Source organism: Anolis sagrei, chromosome 2 (genome assembly GCF_037176765.1).
Source record: "Anolis sagrei isolate rAnoSag1 chromosome 2, rAnoSag1.mat, whole genome shotgun sequence".
Lineage (NCBI taxonomy): Eukaryota > Metazoa > Chordata > Lepidosauria > Squamata > Dactyloidae > Anolis > Anolis sagrei.
Window position 1 is genome coordinate 186,115,632 of NC_090022.1, and position 21,581 is coordinate 186,137,212.

General features: G+C 45.1%; 2 protein-coding genes across 4 annotated transcripts in view; one reads left to right on the forward strand and one right to left on the reverse strand.

The window, feature by feature from the left end:
* The window catches only part of DCTN2 (dynactin subunit 2), a 53,905-nt gene extending 52,894 nt beyond the window's left edge, over positions 1-1,011 (reverse strand). Inside the window, exon 1 of the mRNA XM_060762981.2 lies at positions 886-1,011. Within this exon, the coding sequence (XP_060618964.2) occupies positions 886-921 (36 nt within the window). The 5' untranslated portion in view covers positions 922-1,011. The remainder of the gene's footprint in view (positions 1-885) is intronic.
* Positions 1,012-10,970: 9,959 nt separating this feature from the next.
* KIF5A (kinesin family member 5A) overlaps positions 10,971-21,581 on the forward strand; it is an 81,633-nt gene continuing 71,022 nt past the window's right edge. For all 3 annotated transcript variants that reach the window (XM_060762977.2, XM_060762978.2, XM_060762979.2), the window contains exon 1: positions 10,971-11,446. In XM_060762977.2, the coding sequence (XP_060618960.2) occupies positions 11,318-11,446 (129 nt within the window). In that variant the 5' untranslated portion in view covers positions 10,971-11,317. The remainder of the gene's footprint in view (positions 11,447-21,581) is intronic.

Sequence of the window (21,581 nt, forward strand, 5' to 3'; positions counted from 1 at the left end):
GTGTGCATACATTTTCAGACTTCATGTGGATATATGAAACCACAAATAGCAAACTGTATAGAATTCCATTGAACAGGTCAGCACAACCTGTGGTCCTCCAGCTCCCAGGAGCCCTAGCCAGCTTGTCCAAAGTTCAGTAATTCTGGGAGCCGAAGCCCAAAACGCCTGGAGGACCACAGATGGTGCAGGCCTGCCATAGAGTCATGCTGGACATCCTAGAAAATGCCTAGATAGCATATTTTGTCAACTGTGGATAAATTAAACTGCAGGTGACAGACCCACATATACAAGTACTGTACTTCATTTAAAAAAACCAAGGTAATAAAAAAACATACAAAATTTAAAACACAACCAAATGACAATTCAGATTTAAAAAGCTATATTTTTCTTTCTTTTTTACTGAGATAAACTGATAATTATGGCCACATTAATATGTTTTTTTCTACTGGGGCCCCTTCTACACTGCCATATAAAATCCAGAAGATCTGCTTTGAACTGGATTATATGGCAGTGTGGACTAATCTGCATCAATGGTGGTGTCAAACTGCATCAATTCTACAGCATTGAGCAGGCCTCCTCCAACTGCGGCCTTCCAGCTATTTAGGCCTCCAATTCCCAGAATTCCTGACCATTGAACAAGCTGGCATGGGCTTCTGGGAGTTGGAGGCTGCAGTTGGAGGAGGCCTGGTGTGGAGGCCCCTCCAGTTTGCCTGCCCGTGTGGCCCTGAAAGAGCCTGCCCCCTTCTCCTCAGCCATCCCTCCCCTTCCATCCACAGAACCCAGGCACCACACCCGACCCCACCCTTCCCTCCCTTTCTCCAGCCTCCAGGCCCCTCAGCCTTCCTCCCTCCCTCTCAGCCCTCGCCCAATTCACTCGCCACTCACAATGCCGGGCAGGTCCGCATACTTGGGGTCGGCCATGGCCAGGGAGGGCGCGATGGACTGGATGCTCTGAGGCCGGCCGAAGGCGAGGAGACCACCCAAGTCTCGCGAGATGAAGCAGGCAACGGAGAACTGGAAAGCGGACCTCGAGCGCGCGGTGGCTTCTGGGAGTTGTAGTCACCGGGAAAGGGAAGCAATAGCGCCTTGTGGCTTGGGAAGGAGCAGGGATCATGACGTCACTGCTTTCCGTCTCTCTTCTCAGCCTACGATTGATCACGTGATCACTGTGTTTTATCCTCCAGCAGGTTGACACTTAGGGCCCTTCCACACAGCCCTGTATCCCAGAATATCAAGGCAGAAAATCCCACAATATCTGAATGTGGACTCAGATAACCCAGCTGTGGGATTTTCTGCCTTAATATTCTGGGATACAGAATATCCCAGATATAAGGCCCCTTCCAAACAACTGAATAAAATCCCACATTTTCTACTTTGGACTGGGATTTATGGCAGATTGGACTCAATCCAGATTATCTGCTTTGAACTGGAATAAATGTCAGTGTGGACCCATCTAATCCAGTTCAAAGCAGATATTCTATAGCGCCCCCTACAGAGAGAGGTCAACCTTCCTGTTCAAGGAGCTCTACTGGCTGCCATTTATCTTCCGAGCCCAATTTAAGGTGCAGGTGCTTACCTACAAAGCCCTGAACGGTTTGGGACCAGCTTACCTGCATGACTGCATCTCCGTCTATGAACCCACGCGTTCATTACATTCATCTGGAGAGGCACTTGGTGGGGACACAAGACGGCCTTTTCGTGGTGGCCCCCCGTCTCTGGAACACCTACAGATCCCTTCATTGGCAGTCTTCAGAAAGAACTTGAAGACCTGGCTGTTCCGATGTGCCTTCCCCGATTAGGAAATCTCCAATTACCAAGTCCCAGAAGCACCTTATTAGAATTAAGATCGCCGCACACTGCCCACTGCACTTGCCCTATAATCCTTACATATCACCTGTCACATCAGCACTTTTAAATCCTGTACCCTTTACTCTGGTCCGGCCCAGTTTTATCATGTTTCGATGTATTGTTTATTGCTTGTTGTTTTGTTGTTTTAATACTGCTTTAATTGTTTTAATTTGCTTTAGGTGTATTGTTATGTTGTGTATTGAGGCCTTGGCCTTTGTAAGCCGCATCGAGTCCTTCGGGAGATGCTAGCGGGGTACAAATAAAGTTTAATCATAATAATAATAATAATTTTCTACCTTGATGTTCTGGGATACAGGGCTGTGTGGGAGGGCCCCTAGATGATCAAAGCAGATAATCCATATTATCTGCTTTGAACTGGATTATATAAATCTACACTGTCATATAATCCAGATGATGAATGCAGATAATCCACCTTATCCGCTTTGAACTGGATTAGATAGGCCCACACAGACATATAATCCAAATCAGATAATCTGGATTTTATATGGCGGTATCAAAGGGACCCCAGTTTATCAAAGCAGATAATCCACATTATCAACTTTGAACTGGATTAGATGAGTCCATACTGCTATATAATCCAGTTCAAAGCAGATAATCTGGAATTTATATGGTGGTGTTAATGGGGCTCCAGTTCATAAAAGCCGATAATCCACATTATCGGCTTTGAACTGGGATTAGTCCTCACTGCCATAGAATCCAGTTCCAAAAGTTTGGGTTGCATCTATAGGGTAAAATGAATGCAGCATGGCACCATTTTAACTGTTGCAGTTCAATGCTATGGAATCATGGGATTTGTAGTTTGGTGGAGCACAGTTCTCTTAGGTAGAGAAGGCAAAATGCCTTTTAAAACTACAATCCCCAGGATTCAATAGCATTCAGCAGTGAAAAGTGGTGCCAAACTGCATTCATTTTACTCTATAGATGCAACCCAAACTTTTGGAATTGTTCGGTAAGGATCAAGCATACTGTAAAGAACAAAAATAACATTCTGAACTCGCATTGCACTTTTTAGCACAAATATGAAAACACAGGTCCCATCTACACTGTTCTATAATCCAGTTTCTGAATCCAGATTATCTGCTTTGAACAGGATTATATGGCAGTGTAGATTCAGCCACAGTGTTCAATTCAGAGGGCACTGCATATTGTTGTGGCACAGTGCACTCCCCAAAGGGAGTGGTTGATTTGGATGATTTCATTGTGGAATTTAGGAAAGGAAAAATATATGATGGGAGAGAAGGAAAGAAAGAGATGGTAAAGAAGAGGGCAGGAAGGAAGAAAACAAGGGAAGATGAAGGAAGGAAAGAAGAGGAGAAAGGAAGGTGTATGAGGGAAAGGAGGGAAAGAAAAAAAAAGAAACAAAACACAAACCCAGGCAACACCGGACATATACGCTAATTAAAAATAAATCCTAGTGTATAATTGCATCCTAAGCTTGAATCAGTAGCCAGCATCACTAATAATGAGAATGATGGGATCTGCAGTCCAAAAATATTTGGAGATACATTCCTTTCACTATTCCATCCCTAAGGCAAGCTCCATTTGAAATTTCTTGGCAGCTCCTTCCTGCAGAGCCCTAATTTGCTGATGTATAAGATACAATGCAATACCTCTCCTTTTAAGATGAGCTATTATAGCAGTGAACAGTGGTTGTGTCTTTTTTATTTTATGTTAAAGGCATTGTAAATTATTCATGATGTCTTTTTATTAGGAGAATGCACCAAGTGATGTTGGGTTTCTTTGTTAAAATATGACTTCAGATAATAGGAAATGATATGTTTGCTCCAACTTTGATAAGATTAGAAGGAATAGAAGTTAAAACTGGATGGAGTGAAAATGAATAAGATACTAAATCATATTGAAGTGGATGATCTTTTTCCTAGGCTGCAAATCGGCGGGCGCAGGAACAACAAGACAGGCAGTCAGGTTCTTTCAAGAAAGCAGTTTACTTAGAAGTCAAGCAGCTGCCTGGGTCGCCTCCTACGCAACATGGCGCCTGGTGGAAACGACACAGGCCTCAAGCCATGTGGCCCTTTTATACAGTCAAAGGGGTTCGGTTTAGGACCGCCCATTGGTTCAAAGTTGTGGTGCAGTTTAATAAACATCCAATCATCCCCTGCCACCCACACATCCAATCACCACCCGCCACCCTTGCCAAGCCCCTCCCTAACCCCATACTGCCCCCTATCCCATGAGTACTGGTAACTTCCCCAACTTCCATTTTGTAGGAGAATGCACCAAGTGATGTTGGGTTTCTTTGTTAAAATATGACTTCAGATAATAGGAAATGATATGTTTGCTCCAACTTTGATAAGATTAGAAGGAATAGAAGTTAAAACTGGATGGAGTGAAAATGAATAAGATACTAAATCATATCAGAAACGTACAAGATGGATTATCAATTCTCATTCCCCCTCCCCCCCTCTATAATTTGTATCATAAACTGGAAACTCAAAACATCCGGAGGGAACAGAAACAGAACTAAGCAAGGCTGAGCTCACTCGGGCCCTTCCACACAACCATATAACCCCAAATATCAAGGCTGAAATCCCCCACAATATCTGCTTTGAACTGGGTTATCTATGTTTAGGGCTTTATAGGCTAAAGCCAGCACTTTGAATTGTGCTCGGTAGCAGACAGACAGCCAGTGAAGCTGACGTAGCAGGAGGGTTGTACGCTCCCTGTACCCGGCTCCGGTGAGCAACCTGGCTGCGTCAGTTGGGCTAACTGAAGCTTCCGAGCAGTCTTCAAAGGCAACCCCATGTAGAGTACATTGCAATAATCTATTTGGGATGTAACAAGAGCGTGGACCACAGAGGCCAAGTCAGACTTCCCAAGATACAGGTTCAGTTGGCACACAATTTTTAATTGTGCAAAAGCTCCCCTGAACCACTGCCAAGACTTGGGGTTCCAGGCTCAGCAATGTGTCCAGGATCACTCTCAAGCTGCGAACCTGCACCTCCAGGAGGAGTGTAACCCCATCCAGCACAGGCTGTAACCCTGTACCCTCTTTGGTCTTTTGACTGACCAGGAGTACCTCTGTCTTGTCTTGATTCAATTTCAATTTGTTCACTCTCATCCAGACCATCACAGCTGCCAAGCACTGGTTCAGGACCTGAACAGCCTCCTTAGTAGCAGGTGGAAAGGAGTGATAGAGTTGAACATCATCAGGGTACAGGTGACATCAAACTCAAAACTCCAGATGATCTCCCCCAATGGCTTCATGTAGATGTTAAACAACATCGGAGACAGTACTGAGCCCTGTGGGACCCCACAGGACAATTGCACCGGGATTATGGCGCAGCTGGCTGAGTGTCAGCTGCATTAAGATCACTCTGACCAAAAGGTCATGAGTTCGAAGCTAGCCTGGGTTGGAGTGGGTTTCCAACCAATTCTGTAGCCTGTTGTCGACCTTTGCAACCCGAAAGACAGTTGCATCTGTCAAGTAGGAAAATTAGGTACCACCTTAAAGTGTGGGGAGGTTAAATTAACTAATTTATGAGGCCATAAAAAAGACTCCAGCAAAAGCACTCCAGCAAAAAAAAAAAAAAAAAAAAAAAAGAGCATACGGGGAATGCGGAAGTACTTCATCAGTGTCGCAGATGGACGATGAAAGCGACAGCTCCCCTGGCGGCCAGAAAAAGTTAAATAGCCTCTGTGTATGTCTGTATATGTCGTATGTTAAAATTGGCATTGAATGTTTGTCATATATGTGTACACTGTAATCCGCCCTGAGTCCCCTGCGGGGTGAGAAGGGCGGAATATAAAAACTGCAAATAAATAAATAAATAAATGCCGTGGAGCTGAGCAGGTTTCTCCCAGCAACACCTTCTGGGAACGGCCCTCCAGAAAGGACTGAAGCCACTGTAGAACAGTGCCTCCGAGGCCCATTCCTGCAAGGATACCGTGGTCAACAGTATCGAAAGCCGCTGAGAGGTCCCACAGAACCAACAGGGACACACTCCCCCTGTCCAGTTCCCAGCGTAGATCATCCACTAAGGTGACCAAGGCTGTCTCAGTACCATGTCCTGGCCTAAAGCTGTATATGAATCTACACTGACCATGTCATGCATTATATGACAGTGCAGATGGGGCATCAGAAGCACAGCATGAACCTTCATTGCCCTTATTCCAGGCCAGGATGAATCTACACTGCCATATAATGAAATTTCAGAATGCAGATTGTCTGCATTGAACTGGATTGTATGGCAGTGTAAGGTAAAGACATAGTTTTTATAATTTTTATTGTTTATTGCTTTTATGGTTTTAAATGTATTATGATGTGATTTTTTTTGTTTTTAACCAATGTATGTATTTATATGTGGCATCTAATTGTGCCAATTTGTATGCTGCCCTAAGTCGCCTTCGGGCTGATATGGGCGGGATAAAAGTAACGTAAATAAATAAATAACGTGAATAAATAAATAAAGGTAAAGGTTTTCCCCTGTCATTAAGTCCAGTTGTGTCCAACTCTAGGGGTTGGTGCTCATCTCCATTTCTAAGCCGAAGAGCCGGAATTGTCTGTAGACGCCTCCAAGGTCATGTGACTGACATGACTGTATGGAGTGCCGTTACCTTACCACAGAAGTGGTACCTATTGATCTACTCACATTTGCATGTTTTCGAACTGCTAGCTTGACAGAAGCTGGAGCTGACAGCGGGTGCTCACGGCGCTCCCCAGATTCAAACCTGTGACCTTTCGGTCAACAAGTTCCGCAGCTCAGTGGTTTAACCTGCTACACCACTGAGGGCTCCATATATGGCAGTGTAGACTCATAGGATTCAGTTAAATGCCATTAATTAGCATTCTGAAAATGTATTATTATGGCAGTGTAGATCCGGTCCCAGACATAATTTTTTAAGCTTCATTCAACTCAACTCATCTGGAAGAAATGAAACTAGTTGGCAAATCATTGCAGCAGCTATGCTCTTGGCTCGCTTAGGGCCTGATGCTAGTGCTACTACCATCCTCCCTAAAAATAACTGCATTTCTGGTATTGTTTTTCCTTCACATGTCAGCTCAATCTGATTGTTCGGTTTTGCTACATCTGTCTAAATGGCTGCTTATTTCCTGGAAGAGTAAGCAGTAATGATGATTAAAAGGTTTACTGTATGCCCATCTTCCAGACTAGAGCATTACTCAGAGGACTGAGAGGCCGAACAAAGAGTGGAGTATCTTGGATTATTGTAATGTATATACCAAGGTGGGTGTGTGGCCAGCTTTCTAAAGGATGATCCTCTCTGAAGGTATCCTCTGTTTGTACACATCCAGTTTAAATATGAAGAACCATTGGAAAGAACAGCTGGAAGGACTAGCAGTTTAAAGTTGCCTACCCACAGTTAACGTTTGGACAACACAGAGGTCACCAGATTGGAGATTTCTCCACTGTGTTGAGATAGCTAAGATTTCTATTGAAGCTTGCATATATACCGGGTGTTGCCTGGATGTCAAAGGGTTTGCTGCCCATCTGCTTTCTCCCTTCTCCAGCTCTGAGAAGACTTACTTCACAATGTCTTCATGGCAATGCTCTGGCAATGGTGGACATATTCTATCTTGCCTTCTTTTCCCTGTTTCCTTCATACACCTTCTTCCTCTCACTTTCCTTTCTCTCATTTCTTCCTTCATCTTTTGCTTTCCCTCAAAAAACCTCCCCCTTCTTCCTTCCCTTCCTTCCTTCCTTCCTTCCTTCCTTTCTCTTCCTTCCTTCCTCTTTCTTTCTTTCTTTCTTCCTTCCTTTCTTTCCTTCCTCCCTTCCTCACTTTCCCAATACATATGTTTCCTAATAGAATCCAAGCTGTTTCACTCCCTTCCTTCCACAGGCCCCTTCCACACAGCTGTATAAAATCCATGTTGAACTGGATTATATGGCAGTGTGGACTCAGATAATCCAGTTCAAAGCAAATATTGTGGATTATCTGCCTTGATATTCTGCGTTATATGGCAGTGTAGATGGGCCCTCAGTGACATCACAGAGGCCACAACACCTAGCAACAGCCAATACTTTGTTCCTTTTCTTTCTTTCTGTACTGAGCCCGAAAGAGATGTGTTTTTAGTTTGAATCCCTCAATTATTTTAAGTTGAATAATAAAGGGTATATGTGCCAAGTTTGATGTAGATCTATTAAGCCACATAGGAGCCTTTGTGGGCCAAATGTGCAAACCAATCATACTTTGACTATATATATAGTGATAATTTTCAAATTTGCATGTTATGCAAACCCATGTCCACTTTGACTCTCTCTTTTTTTTTAATGATCCAATTGTTTTGTTTGTGGCAGTCTGTAAATGGGAGCGAATATGGGTAGAGGTGAGTGCCAATAGCACCAGGAGTGAAAAGGCCAACACCTTAGGCCCCTTCCACACAGCTAAATAAAATCCCACAGGTTCTGCTTTGAACTGGAATATATGGCTGTGTGGAAGGGGCCAACTGATTTCTACACAATATTCCCCCACTTTCCTTGTAACTATATTCTTTCAATAAAAATTTATATATCTATATAAATAAAAATGTAATGTTCGTTTGTGGCATTAACAGAACTCAAAACCTACTGGACAAATTGACACCAAATTTGGACACAAGACACTTAACAACCCAATGTATGTCCTTCATGCAAAAAATATGATTTTGTCTTTTGGGAGTTGTAGTTGCTGGGATTTATAGTTCACCTAAAATCAAAGAGCATTTTGAACCCCACCAACGATGCAATTGAACCAAACTTGGCACACAATTCTCCCATGATCAACAGAAAATACTGGGAGGGTTTGGTGGGCAGTGTCCTTTGGTTTTGGAGTTGTAATTCACCTACATCCAGAGATCACTGTGGACTCAAACAGTGATGGATCTGGACGAAACTTGGCACGAATACTCAATATGCCCAAATATGAACACTGGTGGAGTTTGGGGAAAATAGAATCTTGACATTTGGGAGTTGTAGTTGCTGGGATTTATAGGTCACTACAATCAAAGAGCATTCTGAACACCACCAATGATAGAATTGGGTCAAACCTCCCACACAGAACCCCCATGTGGGCCACAGCAACGCATGGCAGGGGAAAGCTAGTGTGTGTGTGTGTGTGTGTGTGTGTGTGTGTGTATATATATATATATATATATATATATATATATATATATATATAAAGATTTGTTTCTTCACTCATTGTGTGGTGTGTTTTAAAGTCAGAGGGCATTTCCCTGACCTGGAGTGCAACAATGATGAAGAGTTGGAAGCGACTGAACGAATAAACAACAACAACCAAGTTAGGGAAACCTATCACTGGATTTTCCAGGGCTGAAAGCGTATGGCTTGCCCTTGGCCAATTAATAAAGGACATCATGGCATGCCGATTCCTTGTGCCCAAGTTATGCAGCAGCATCCTGATCCTGAAGCCAAGGTGGTGTAACATAGTTAAATTGCCAAACAAGGGGGAGGGTGTGAGGGGGCTGCTAGAGTTGTTTTTAATGGGGGGGGGGAGGATGGGGGTAGTTCTCTGCTCAGCCTTCCCTTACTTACTTTCTTACTTACTTAGGCGGTCCCTCGTTGGCCGAGTAGGATAGTCTTCCAGGATCAGTATTCTTGTGGGTCCGTTATGTGGCTGTGGAGCCCTATTCTTGATCTACGTCTCCTTCCTCAGTGAGGGCATTGGTTTCCAGGTGGAAGGCGGTCTCAGTTGGGGTTGGCTTGACACGCCTTCCTCTTGGCACGTTTCTCTCTTTCACCCTCCATTCGTGCCTCTTCAAATTCTGCAGCACTACTGGTCACAGCTGACCTCCAGCTGGAGCACTCAAGGGCCAGGGCTTCCCAGTTCTCTGTATCCATGCCAGAGTTTTTAAGGTTGGCCTTGAGCCTATCTTGAAATCTCTTTTCCTGTCCACCAACATTCCATTTTCCGTTCTTGAGTTCGGAGTGGAGCAACTGCTTTGGGAGACGGTGGTCGGGTGTCTGGACAATGTGGCCGGTCCAGTGGAGTTGATGGCGGAGGAGCATTGCTTCAATGCTGGTGGTCTTTGTTTCTTCCAACATGCTGACGTTTGTCCGCCTGTCTTTCCAAGGGATTTGCAGGATTTTCCGGAGGCAGCGCTGATGGAATTGTTCCAGGAGTTGCATGTGACGTCTGTAGACAGTCCACGTTTCGCAGGCATATAACAGGGTTGGGAGGACAATAGCTTTATAAACAAGCACCTTGCTTACCTTCAAAGCCCTAAACGGTTTGGGACCGGCCTACCTGCGTGACCGCATTTCCATCTACGAACCCACGCGTTCTCTTCGGTCATCTGGAGAGGCCCTGCTCGTGATCCCACTGGCGTCGCAAGCGCGCTTGGTGGGGACACGGGACAGGGCCTTTTCCGTGGTGGCCCCCCAACTCTGGAACACCCTCCCCAAAGACCTTATACAGGCCCCGTCATTGGCTGTCTTCAGAAAGAACCTAAAAATCTGGCTTTTCCGATGCGCCTTCCCAGATTAGGAAATCTTCACTACTGAGTCCCACAAGCACTTTACCAGAACCAATGATTGCTGCACACCGCACATCGCACTTGCCCTAGAAACCCTTTATACACCTCCTGTCAAACCAGCACTTTTAATTCTTGTACCCACTTTTTGGCCCGGCCCAGTTTTATTGTGTTTTAATGTATTGTGCCTACTGTTTACTTTGCTTTATTTTGTTTTTAATTGTTTGATTTGCTTGATTGTACTGTTATGTTGTGTTGTTGAGGCCTTGGCCTGTGTAAGCCGCATCGAATCCTTTGGGAGATGCTAGCGGGGTACAAATAAAGTTTAATAATATCCCTACGTATGTCCCGGTCCTCAAACACTCTCTGCTTCATTTGGAAAAATGCTGCACTCGCAGAGCTCAGGCGGTGTTGTATTTCGGTGTCCATGTTGACTTTGGTGGAGAGGTGACTGCCAAGGTAGCGGAAATGGTCAACATTTTCTAATGTTACACCATTAAGCTGTATCTCTGGCATTGGAAAGGGGTTGGCTGGTGACTGCTGGAACAGCATTTTGGTTTTCTCAATGTTCAATGACATACCACCTTAAGGCCGAGGAGATGGCTCCTCCTTAAAAGCGGTACCATTGGACCTCTCCTCCAGCCCAGCCCTTTGCCTGCTGCTGCTGCTGCCGGTGTCTGCAGCAGGAGGGGAAGGAGGGAGGAGAGAGATCCAAGCGCCGCAAGCATCAGTTGCAGCAAGAGCACCAGGAGGAGGAGGACTCAGGCAGAGCAGCATCCCGGGAGCAGAGCCTGCAGCAGGAGGAGCGCCAGCCCAGCCCAGAGAGAGCCTCGCCGCTCTGCTGCTGCTGGGGGGTGACAGGCAGGGAACCAGGCTCGCCCATCGCTCGCCCTCCTCTCTCTGCCCTCCTGCGCCTTTCCCCGGGAATCGCACCCCACTCCAAGCCCTCGCCGCCCCTCTTTCTTCCACCCTCGCAAAGGAGAGCCTCCACCCGCCAGCATGACGACGGAAGTCAATGAATGCAGCATCAAAGTGCTCTGTCGCTTCAGGCCCTTGAATCAGTCGGAGATCATCCGGGGGGATAAATTCATCCCGGTTTTCCAAGGCGATGACACCGTCATCATTGGGGTGAGTGAAGGGCGAGGAAGAGGTGGGCCGGTGGGGGTCTCTGGGCCCTTCCACACAGCCCTGTATTATCCCACAATATCAAGGCAGCAAATCCCACCATATCTGCTTTGAACTGGGTGCCCTTCCACACAGCCTTATATCCCAGAATATCAAATCAGGAAATCCCACATTATCAGATATTGTGGGATTTTCTGCCATGATATTCTGGGATATAGGGCTGTGTGGAAGGGCCCTCTGTCTCTGTCGCTTTCTGCATATATAACCCTTTCTCTCCATCCCTCCCTCCTTTTTCCCCCCTCTCTTTCTCTCCACTTCTCCCCACCTTTCTCCCCCATCCTTTTCTCTCTCCCCCTTTTCCCAATCCATCTCTCTCCCCACCTTTCTCTGTGTGGCCCTTCTGCATAGCCATATTAACCCAGAATATCAAGGCCGATAATCCACAGTATCTGCTTTGAACTATCTGAGCCCACACTGTCATATCATCCAGTTCAATGTGGATTTTATACAGCTGTGTGGAAGGGGCCTGTGTACCCACTTCTTTCTCCTTCTTTTTCTCTCTCCACCCCCCTCTCTCTCTGCCTCTTCCCTTTTCTCCCTCTCCCTTTCTCTCTTTCCCACCTTTGCTCTCTCCCTTTTTCTCCCTTTCTCTATTTTCCTCTTTCTCTCTCACCTCTCCCCCCTTTTCTCTCTCAGTTTCCCATTTACCTTCCTTCCTCTTTCCCCTTTTCTCCTTTTCTCCCTTTCTCTCCCTCTCCTTCTTTCCTCCCTCTCTTCCTTTCTCTCTTTCACTCTCTCCATCTCCCCCTTCCTTCCCCCTTTTCTCTTTCCATATTTCTTTTCTCTTTCTCTCCCTCCATCTTCCTCTCTTTCTCCCTCTCTCCATTCCTGTCTTTTCCCCCTTTTCTTCCTCCCTTTCTCTTTCTCTATCCCCCTTTCTCCCTCTCTCCTTTTCTCTCCCTCTTTTTCTCTCTCAATCTCTCTTTTCCCTTTTCTCCCTCTCTCCCTTTCTCTCTTTCAACCCCCCTCTTCTCCCTTTCTCCTTTCTCTCTTTCCCACCTTTTTCTCCCCATCTCTTCCTTCCTTTTTCTCCCTTTCTCCTTTTCTCTTTCTCTCTCCCCGCATTCTCCCTTTCTCCTTTTCTCTTTCCCTCTTTTTCTCTCTCCATCTTTCTCTTCCCTTTTCTCCCTCTCCCCTTTCTCTTTTTCTCTCCCCCTCTCCCCCTTTCCCCCTCTCTCCTTTTCTCTCTTTCCCACCTTTCTCTCTCTCCTTCTCTCTCTTCCCTTTTCTACCTTTCTCTCTTACCCTCTTTCTCCCTCTCTGGGCCCTTCCACACATCCATAATAACTCAGAATATCAAGGCAGATAATCCACAATATCTGCTTTGAACTGGGTTATGAGTCCACACTGCCATATAATCCAGCTCAATGTGAATTTTATACAGCTGTGTGGAAGGGGCCTCTCTCTCCACCTCTCTCTTTCTGTCCACCTCCATCCCTCTCTTCCCACTCTTCCTTTCTGTGTGTGTGTGTTGGGGAAAATTGGGAGGCCTGCTCCCTATGGATTGCTCTTACGCTCCACATCGATCCTCTCCCAAGGCGTCCATTCAGTTCTGTGATCTTGATACAAGCTGCTTGTTTCCTTATGAAACCCCTCAGCTCAACATTCCCCCTCCACCTTTAAGAAATTGTCTTTTCGACTTGAAAATCCATTTGTATAAACATGCTCCACCTATCACTCTCTGAAAACCGGTAGCAGGGAAGGATGCTTGGAGTATCTGCTTCCATTTTTGTGCCATTACTGCCTCCCTCCTTAGCTCTGCAGGCTTGGTCAGCTGGGTGTGGCTAGCTGGGCTGTTGGTTTGGCCACTGGGAAGAAAAGAGCCCTTGGGAGCTGGGAGGGAATCTACAAGCCACTTTCCTTTCTGACTGTCCATCCATCACACGGCCCATATGTTATCTTGCCTTTCCAAACCTTAAGACTCCATCCTTCTAGCAGCTAGTCTGCTTGCGCCTCCTGAGGTTAACATTCCCAAAATGCCCAAAGGTCCCCTGCTTACACACCACCTGTAATTTTTTAAACCCCCCCTGCTCTTATCCATAATCCAGTGAAATATTCCATACTGACTTCCATCTGTGCAGTATAAAGATCAGGGCTAAAATGGTGCAGGTGGCTAGCTAAGGCGCCTGGAGGTTGTTTACTCGGAAATGGCAACGCCCCTGAAGCTTGTCCCTGTGGTCCTTGTGCTTGCCACTTGGTACCGTTCTGGGCTTTCAACCTGCTGATTGTTTGGATTTTCCCGTTGCTAAATCCACCATCTGTCAGAGTAGAAGGAAGGGTGGTAATGCGTTTTTCCCCCAAGGGGATGAACATGGTTATGCTCCCAGTGCCAACTTGCTGGTGCTATGCCCAACAATGGTGCTGACATCTCCTCATGCAACTGTTTTATTGCAGAGAGGGACACGCTGCTGAGTGTGTGGTTGTGAAATGAGTCGGTTATCTGCTTTGTATGGCCGGCCAACTGATGTGAGTGTGCCCTATCTCAACTTCATCCTTTGACCATTGATCCATTGACCACGGCTTGTGCAGCTGTGATGAGCAAGTGACAACCCACACCCCTAAATCTGAAGGACCTGCTCAAGGTGACCTAGCCATTTGTGGAATTAGAACTTGGGCCATCTTCCCCACCGGCACCACAACCCCTAGTTGGCAGCTCATCTCTCTGTGGTTTCTGAGTGCCTTGCTATGCTTTTGCTGCAGAGAAAGCCATCAATCTGCTTTCTGCTAGAGCCTGAGTCTTCTTTCCTATTTTTTTTTCCATGTCAGGAGCGACTTGAGAAACTGCAAGTTGCTTCTGGTGTGAGAGAATTGGCCATCTGCAAGGACATTGCCCTGGATGCTTTACCACCCTGTGGGAGGCTTCTCTCATGTCCCCGCATGAGAAGCTGGAGCTCACAGATGGGAGCTCACCCTGCTACCCAGATTCGAACCGTCCACCTTTCCGTCAGCAGTTCTGCTGGCACAAGGGTTTAACCCATTGTGCAACCAGGGGCTCCTTTTCTTTCCTATGAAGCAAACACATTGAGCCCTGCAGTGTCAAGTTTACTTAGGTGCCCTTTGCTCTTGTTTGGGAGGGGAATATATATATATTATTGAAAGAAACCCACATAGATGCCTCTTGATTGGCTATTGCTGTGCTGCAGACTCATCCCTGGTTCATACAGAAATCCTCAAAAATCGCAAAATACAAGGGCCTTCCTCCCCTAGTTTGATGGCCTTTATGTTGCTTTGTCTTTTGAGGCCTGGACAACAGCTTCTGTTTGGCCACTTGAAGCCGCTAGTTTGATGTAAAGTCCACATCAGCTGCAGACCCTTTAAATACAGTATGCCGATGTTAAGATGGATTTGTGCCTACCAATTAGATGTGCCTGGCTGCCATTGTTTTTCCGTGTTTATTTATTTCCTTCCCTGGGAAAGGTAGCAGCTCAGATCTTATTCCTTTGGAACAAAACACCGATGAGGCCATGCTCATCGTTGCAGAGAGACCGAGCAGCACGGCGTGATGCTCTTGCCTTGCCTGGCTGCTGCTTCGTCATCCCTCTCAGCAGTGACAGGGGACAGTCGGCACTCCTTCCTAGGAACCACTCCCCTCCATTGTGTGTTGCTCCCTCCGTCCATCATAGAAACCATTGCCATCTAAATGGTTCATTGTACACCTCCAAAATCCCCAAACTTCGGCCTTGCTTTGATCCTCTCCTGCCGCCTACAGTTGGCACAATCGTATGTAATTTTAGCTGTGATGGAAAGCAAATACAAGTGGGGTTTTGCAGGCATTCCCTGAAGGCATCCTCTTCAAGCCTCCTTATACAACTCACCTATCATCATCAGGTTCTTAACCTGATGGGGTTTTTGGAATAGGTGAAAATCATGCCACCCTTGCTAATGCATAGTGATTTGTACTTATCGATTGCTTTGGCTTAACAGTTTTCTTTATCTTATGGTGAACATCTCTGGGTGGAATTAAAAAAAAATTCCCTCCTCTCACTGTTACTAATTGGATTGGCTTGACATGAGAGAAAACCAACTCTTTAGTTGTGACCACCCTAGTCTTTCTCTCTTCCTTGGTGACAAAGAGGGAATTGGAACGCTTTCTTATTATTTGGTGAGATCTCATCTGTCTCTGATTGCAAGTGCTACTTGGCTGTGGCTTTGAAGAGGTTTGTCAAGAGGCCAGCATGGCTACCATGACTCACGCTTCTCGTCCACTTAATTAGTGTGCAAATCTCAAAGTGTAAAAGGAAAAGGTTTCGGCCTCCAGATGATCGCTGTGCACACCAGTCGGTTATCATCTTTTAGAGCAGCTAAAATGGAAGCTGGGGCTGTTTTTCTTATCTCGGAGGCAGAATTCCATTTTGTGGAAGGCCTGGCTCTCCAGGCGACATTGCTCGCTTGGCATCCAGGGATAATATGGTTACAACTTGAAAACCCTTTCAAATGGAGGATTTGACTTAATGGATCTATACAGCATGAAGGCTAAACTGGCAACATGCATAGAAGGTATAATTTAGGAACCACAAAGCTTATCGGGTGTCACCCAGAAAACATCCTTTCCCCTTTCATAGTATCGTGTCATCAGAATGATTTGCTTTCAATGTGTCTCCTAACCCATTACTTCCTAGATCTCATTGTTTACCTTTTCCCCTTCCTAGTGCCCTGCATAGGACTTTATCTCCACAACAAACAGAGAAGCAGGGTAGATGAGAGCTAGGGAAAAACAATAGTAGAAAGGCAGCAATACAAATATTTTCTCAAGCTTTGATTTGAATACATGCACATTATTTTTAAATTGTTATATTTTATTAACTTTCTATAGGTACCACATGTGTTATTGGGAAAACCAGGAATTTCCACAGGCTTTTGGAAGTGTGACCCTTTTGGCATTCACACCATTTGGAATAAACATAACCTTTGGAAAGGCATGACCTTGTTAGAGATTGTAACCTTTTGTAAAGTATGATCTTCCTGAGAAGAGTTAAAAACTCGCTTAAGTCAATCTTCTCCTAAGTGGGAAATATCCACTAGTATTCGTGCAAGGCAGGCCTGTAGCCAGGATTTTGATTTGGGGGGGGGGGGGGCTGAGTCTGAGTGAAAGAGGGTCTACCCTAGCAAACCTTTTGTATCGTTACCCCAATACCCCCATGCATATGGGATATATTGAGCATGGTGATCAGATCATGATATGAATAAACATAACTGTTTAAATAATGTACCAGTAAGGCCTTCTCGTGGACCACCATGAGAATTTGGGGGAGGGTGGGTGCTGAAGCAAGGCAAATTAGGTTTCTCAGTTGTTAGACTTTTTTTGTGTGTGTCAGAACTGACTTGTGAAACTGCCAGTCACTTCTGGTGTGAGAGAATTTGCCATCTGCATGGATGCTTCCCAGGGGACACCCAGATGTTTTACCATCCTGTGGGAGGCTTCTCTCATGTCCCTGCATGAGAAGCTGGAGCTGACAGGCCAGAGCTCATCCTGACCCCTGGATTCGAACCACTGACCTTTTGGTCAGCAGTCCCACCGGCACAAGAGCTTAACCCATTGTACCACAGACTGACATACCTGGTTATCTCTTTGAACTGTCATATGCCAATGCACAAAATATATAGCAGATCATTAGAAGTGTTATTTTCAGTTGCCCAAAATATATCTACTACTCTCCCATAAAACATATTGCTTTTAAATCATGCTCTCAATAGACCAAAAATGAGTAGTCTTTGTTAAAAGTTGGCATAGTTGATTTACTTACAAACTTCATGTATTTAGCATGTAGATACATTGCTTATTGCAGTGGTTCTTAACCTGTGGACCGCAGACCACCGGTGGGCCACGAGGATGAAAATCTGGTCCACGAGCCTCCTCCTTCTTTATTTATTTATTTGTTTATTTTATTTTTGCTCCTTTCACACCACCTGTCACTCCTTCCCTGTCACTGACCAGCCTCGACCTCTTGGGTAGACCACATCAGCTCTGGATTATTAAATATGGTTTTCTATAGGTGAGCAGATGGCAACTACTGGATGGCACATGTTCTGTATCAGAAACTACAGCTGATGTGGTCTATCCAATGCAATTTTCTGAATCAGCACCTGAAATAACCAAACCAAATCTAAAGTTGTCCAAAAACTGATTCGTAACCCTTTTGATACTAATGTTGGAGAGTGGTCCCTGGTCAAAGTCATCCCTGGTCAAGTGATCCCTGGTCAAGAAAGGTTGAACAGAACAGAACTTGTCCAGTACAGAACCCTGCAACACTCCACTAGTCACTTCTTCCCATATCTTCTACATGACATCCCTTCAGATATTTTAATATGGCTACATATCATCTATCAATTTTACCTTCTCCAAGTTAAATATGAAAAGTTCCCTAAGGCATTCCTCCTAGGGCTTGGTTTCCAGACTTTTGATGATCTTGATCAATCTTTTCTGGACACTGTTCAGGTTGTTAATATCTTTCTTAAATTACGGTACCCAGAACTAGACACAGTATTTCAGGTGAGGTCTCAACAAAGCAGATTAGAGTGAGATTATTATTTCCCTCAACCTGGAAGTTATCCTCCTATTGATGTAGCCTACAATAGCAATGGTCTTTTAGCTGTTACATCACACTGTTTAATGCAGGGGTCCTCAAACAGAGGGCTGGGTCACAGTCCCTCAAACTGTTGGAGGGCCGGATTATAATTTGAAAAAAAAAGAATTAATTCCTATGCACACTGCACATATCTTATTTGTCATGCAAAAAAACCACTTAAAAACAATACAATAATTAAAATGAAGAACAATTTCAACAAATATAAACTTATTAGTATTTCAATGGGAAGTGCAGGCCTGTTTTTGACTGATGAGATAGGATTGTTGTTGTTGTGTGCTTTCAAGTCATTTCAGACTTAGGTTGATCTTGAGTGAGGGCCGGGTAAATGACCTTGGAGGGCCGTATCCGGCCCCCGGGCCTTAGTTTGAGGACCCCTGATTTAACGTGTGGACTTCTAAGATCCCTAGATCCTTTTCACACATATTGCTTCCATGCTAGCACATCTAACATTTCACAGATGAAAACCAAACAGGTATAGCTAAGCACTATCAGAGCATGTTCAGAATAGCAAAAATGACACTCAGTATAAAAGAGGCTACATCATTTTGCTTTTGCCTGAGTCTACTTAGGAGAGCATGCTTCAGCTCCTCTCTCTACTAGTGAGGTTGGATCTACACTGCCCTATATCCCAGGATCTGATCCCAGGTTATCTGATTATCCCAGATTACCTGGTAGTGTAGACGCATATGATCCAGTTCAAAACAGATAATCTGGAATCAGATCATGGGATATAGGGCAATGTAGATCCAGCCTGAGTGCAAACTATTTTTGCATTGTGAACTCAATTTGCAGTGAGGGTAAAGAGGGAAAATGAGAAGATGGAAGTAGTTTTAAAAGAAGTTTAAAAAGTGAGATGGCAGGTGATTAACTAGGATTGTACCTTTAAAATGATGTCACGCATCCTGTTTTTCTGCATTTAATATTTTCTACCTTGGTGGAGCACCTTACATTTATCTCTGTTAATATTAATTTGTTAGGTTTGGCCCAGCTTCCAATGTATTACTAATGGTATTACTTTCCTTTTTGCTCCTGTCTTTGAATGTATTACCCCTCCTAATTTGGCACCATCTGCAAACTTGACAACTTGGCAGCTAGACTTGCCAGGTCAGGGCTGTCTCTAAAAGCTAGGCACAATCCTTTGTGATGCCCTGGGAGTGAGGGCAGCCCTGGTGATATTACAAGGTTGATGTCATTGAGTTGGGCCCTTGTGAAGTCATTAAGTGGCATCATATCTAAGAAATGAAAACAGCCATTTTCAAGATTGTGACTTGTCATGAGATTCCTCCCCACTGGAAGCCTGGAGAAGGTCTATAGACAAAGATCTGGGAATCCTATTTGTGACTGTGCTATGTTATCTTTCTCCTTCCATGGCCAGATAGGTAACTAAGGTCAAATATAGTGATTTACTTGTTAAGCCTGACTAAGCAACAGCTGGACCATAGGACCTCCCAGACCTGAGGGTGGAAATTGTTTCATGCAGAGATACTTAAAAATAATATGTTTTGCTTTTTGTGGGTACAACATGCCCTTCTTGGACTGGTTATGAATTGGAATTTAGCTAAATAAAACCAGTGTAAATGATAGCTGAAGATAATAGCACTGGAAAGATCTGAAAACCGCTAATATGCTTGGAAAAAGTAGGACTAAAATGCTTAAGAGAATAGAAGTGTCTTCACAACAATGCCAAAAAATGTTACAAGGTAGTTGTTGGACAAGCCTTTCTGGGGTGGGCATTTCACAATCAGGATGCTCTCACTTGAAAGACTTTCTTAGCAACTACCTGCCTTGTTTCATTTGATGGGCAAATGAGTCTTTTGAGAGTACACCCAGATATGCTTCTGGGCATATCTGACATCAGGGTGTATACCCGGTATTGCTCAGATGTCATTGTAACCACTGTTTGCCTACTGTCTCCCTTCTCCAGCTCGGAGAATGCTTATCTCACAATGGTCCCTTCCACACTGCCCAATATCCCAGGATCTGATCCCAGATTATCTGCTTTAAATTCAGTTATATCAGTCTCCACTACCAGATAATCTGGGATATTTATTTATCGTGTCATCAGCAACCATACCATTGTATTACAATTCTAACAGAACAAAACAAACACAGAGATTAAAAAGAAAAAGAAAAAAACACACAGATTTTGCAAACTTGGTAGTTGGTTAAATGTCTTTTAACCAGTATCTGGCCACTTTGAGTGCCTCTGGTGTTGCCACAAGAAGGTCCTCCATTGTGCATGTGGCAGGGCTCAGGGTGCATTGCAGCAGGTGGTCAGTGGTTTGTTCTTCTCCGCACTCGCATGCCTAGGATTCCACCCTGTAGCCCCATTTCTTAAGATTGGCTCTGCATCTCGTGGTGCCAGAGCGCAGTCTGTTCAGCGCCTTCCAAGTCACCCAGTCTTCTGTGTGCCCAGGGGAGAGTCTCTCATCTGGTGTCACCCATGGATTGAGGTGCTGGGTTTGTGCCTGCCACTTTTGGACTCTTGCTTGCTGGGGTGTTCCAGCGAGTGTCTCTGTAGATATAAGAAAACTATGTCTTGATTTAAGTCGTTGACGTGCTGGCTGATACCCAAACAAGGGATGGGCTGGAGATGTCACTGCCTTGGTCCTTTCACTATTGGCTGCTACTTCCCAGCGGATGTCAGGTGGTGCAATACCGGCTAAGCAGTGTAATTTCTCCAGTGGTGTAGACACCCTGTGATAATGCAGCATGTCTCATTAAGAGCTACATCTACTGTTTTAGTGTGGTGAGATGTGTTCCACACTGGGCATGCATACTCAGCAGCAGAGTAGCACAGCGCAAGGGCAGATGTCTTCACTGTGTCTGGTTGTGATCCCCAGGTTGTGCCAGTCAGCTTTCGTATGATGTTGTTTCAGGCGCCCACTTTTTGCTTGATGTTCAGGCAGTGCTTCTTGTAGGTCAGAGCACGGTCCAAAGTGACTCCCAGGTATTTGGGTGCGCTGCAATGCTCCAGTGGGATTCCTTCCCAGGTAATCCTCAGAGCTCGGGATGCTTGTCTGTTCTTGAGGTGAAAAGCACATGTCTGTGTTTTAGATGGATTAGGGATCAGCTGGTTTTCCCTGTAATGGGCAGAAAGAGCACCTAGAGCTTCGGAGAGCTTCTGTTCTACCATCTCAAAGCTCCCTGCTTGAGCAGTAATGGCACAATCATCAGCATAGATGAAACTCTCTGTCCCTTCTGGCAGTGGCTGGTCATTTGTGTAGATGTTGAACATGGATGGAGCAAGCACGCTCAACTGAGGCAGGCCGTTCTTCTGTTTCCGCCATCTGCTTCTCTGGCCCTGGAACTCAACAAAGAAGCTCCTGTTTTGTAGCAGGTTTCCTATGAGGCGGGTGAGATGGTAGTCCTTTGTGATATTATACATTTTTCTCAGGAGGAGGCGGTGGTTCACAGTATCATAGGCTGCTGACAAGTCTGTGAAGACAGCTCCTGTGATCTGCTGCCTTTCAAAGCCATATTCTATGTGC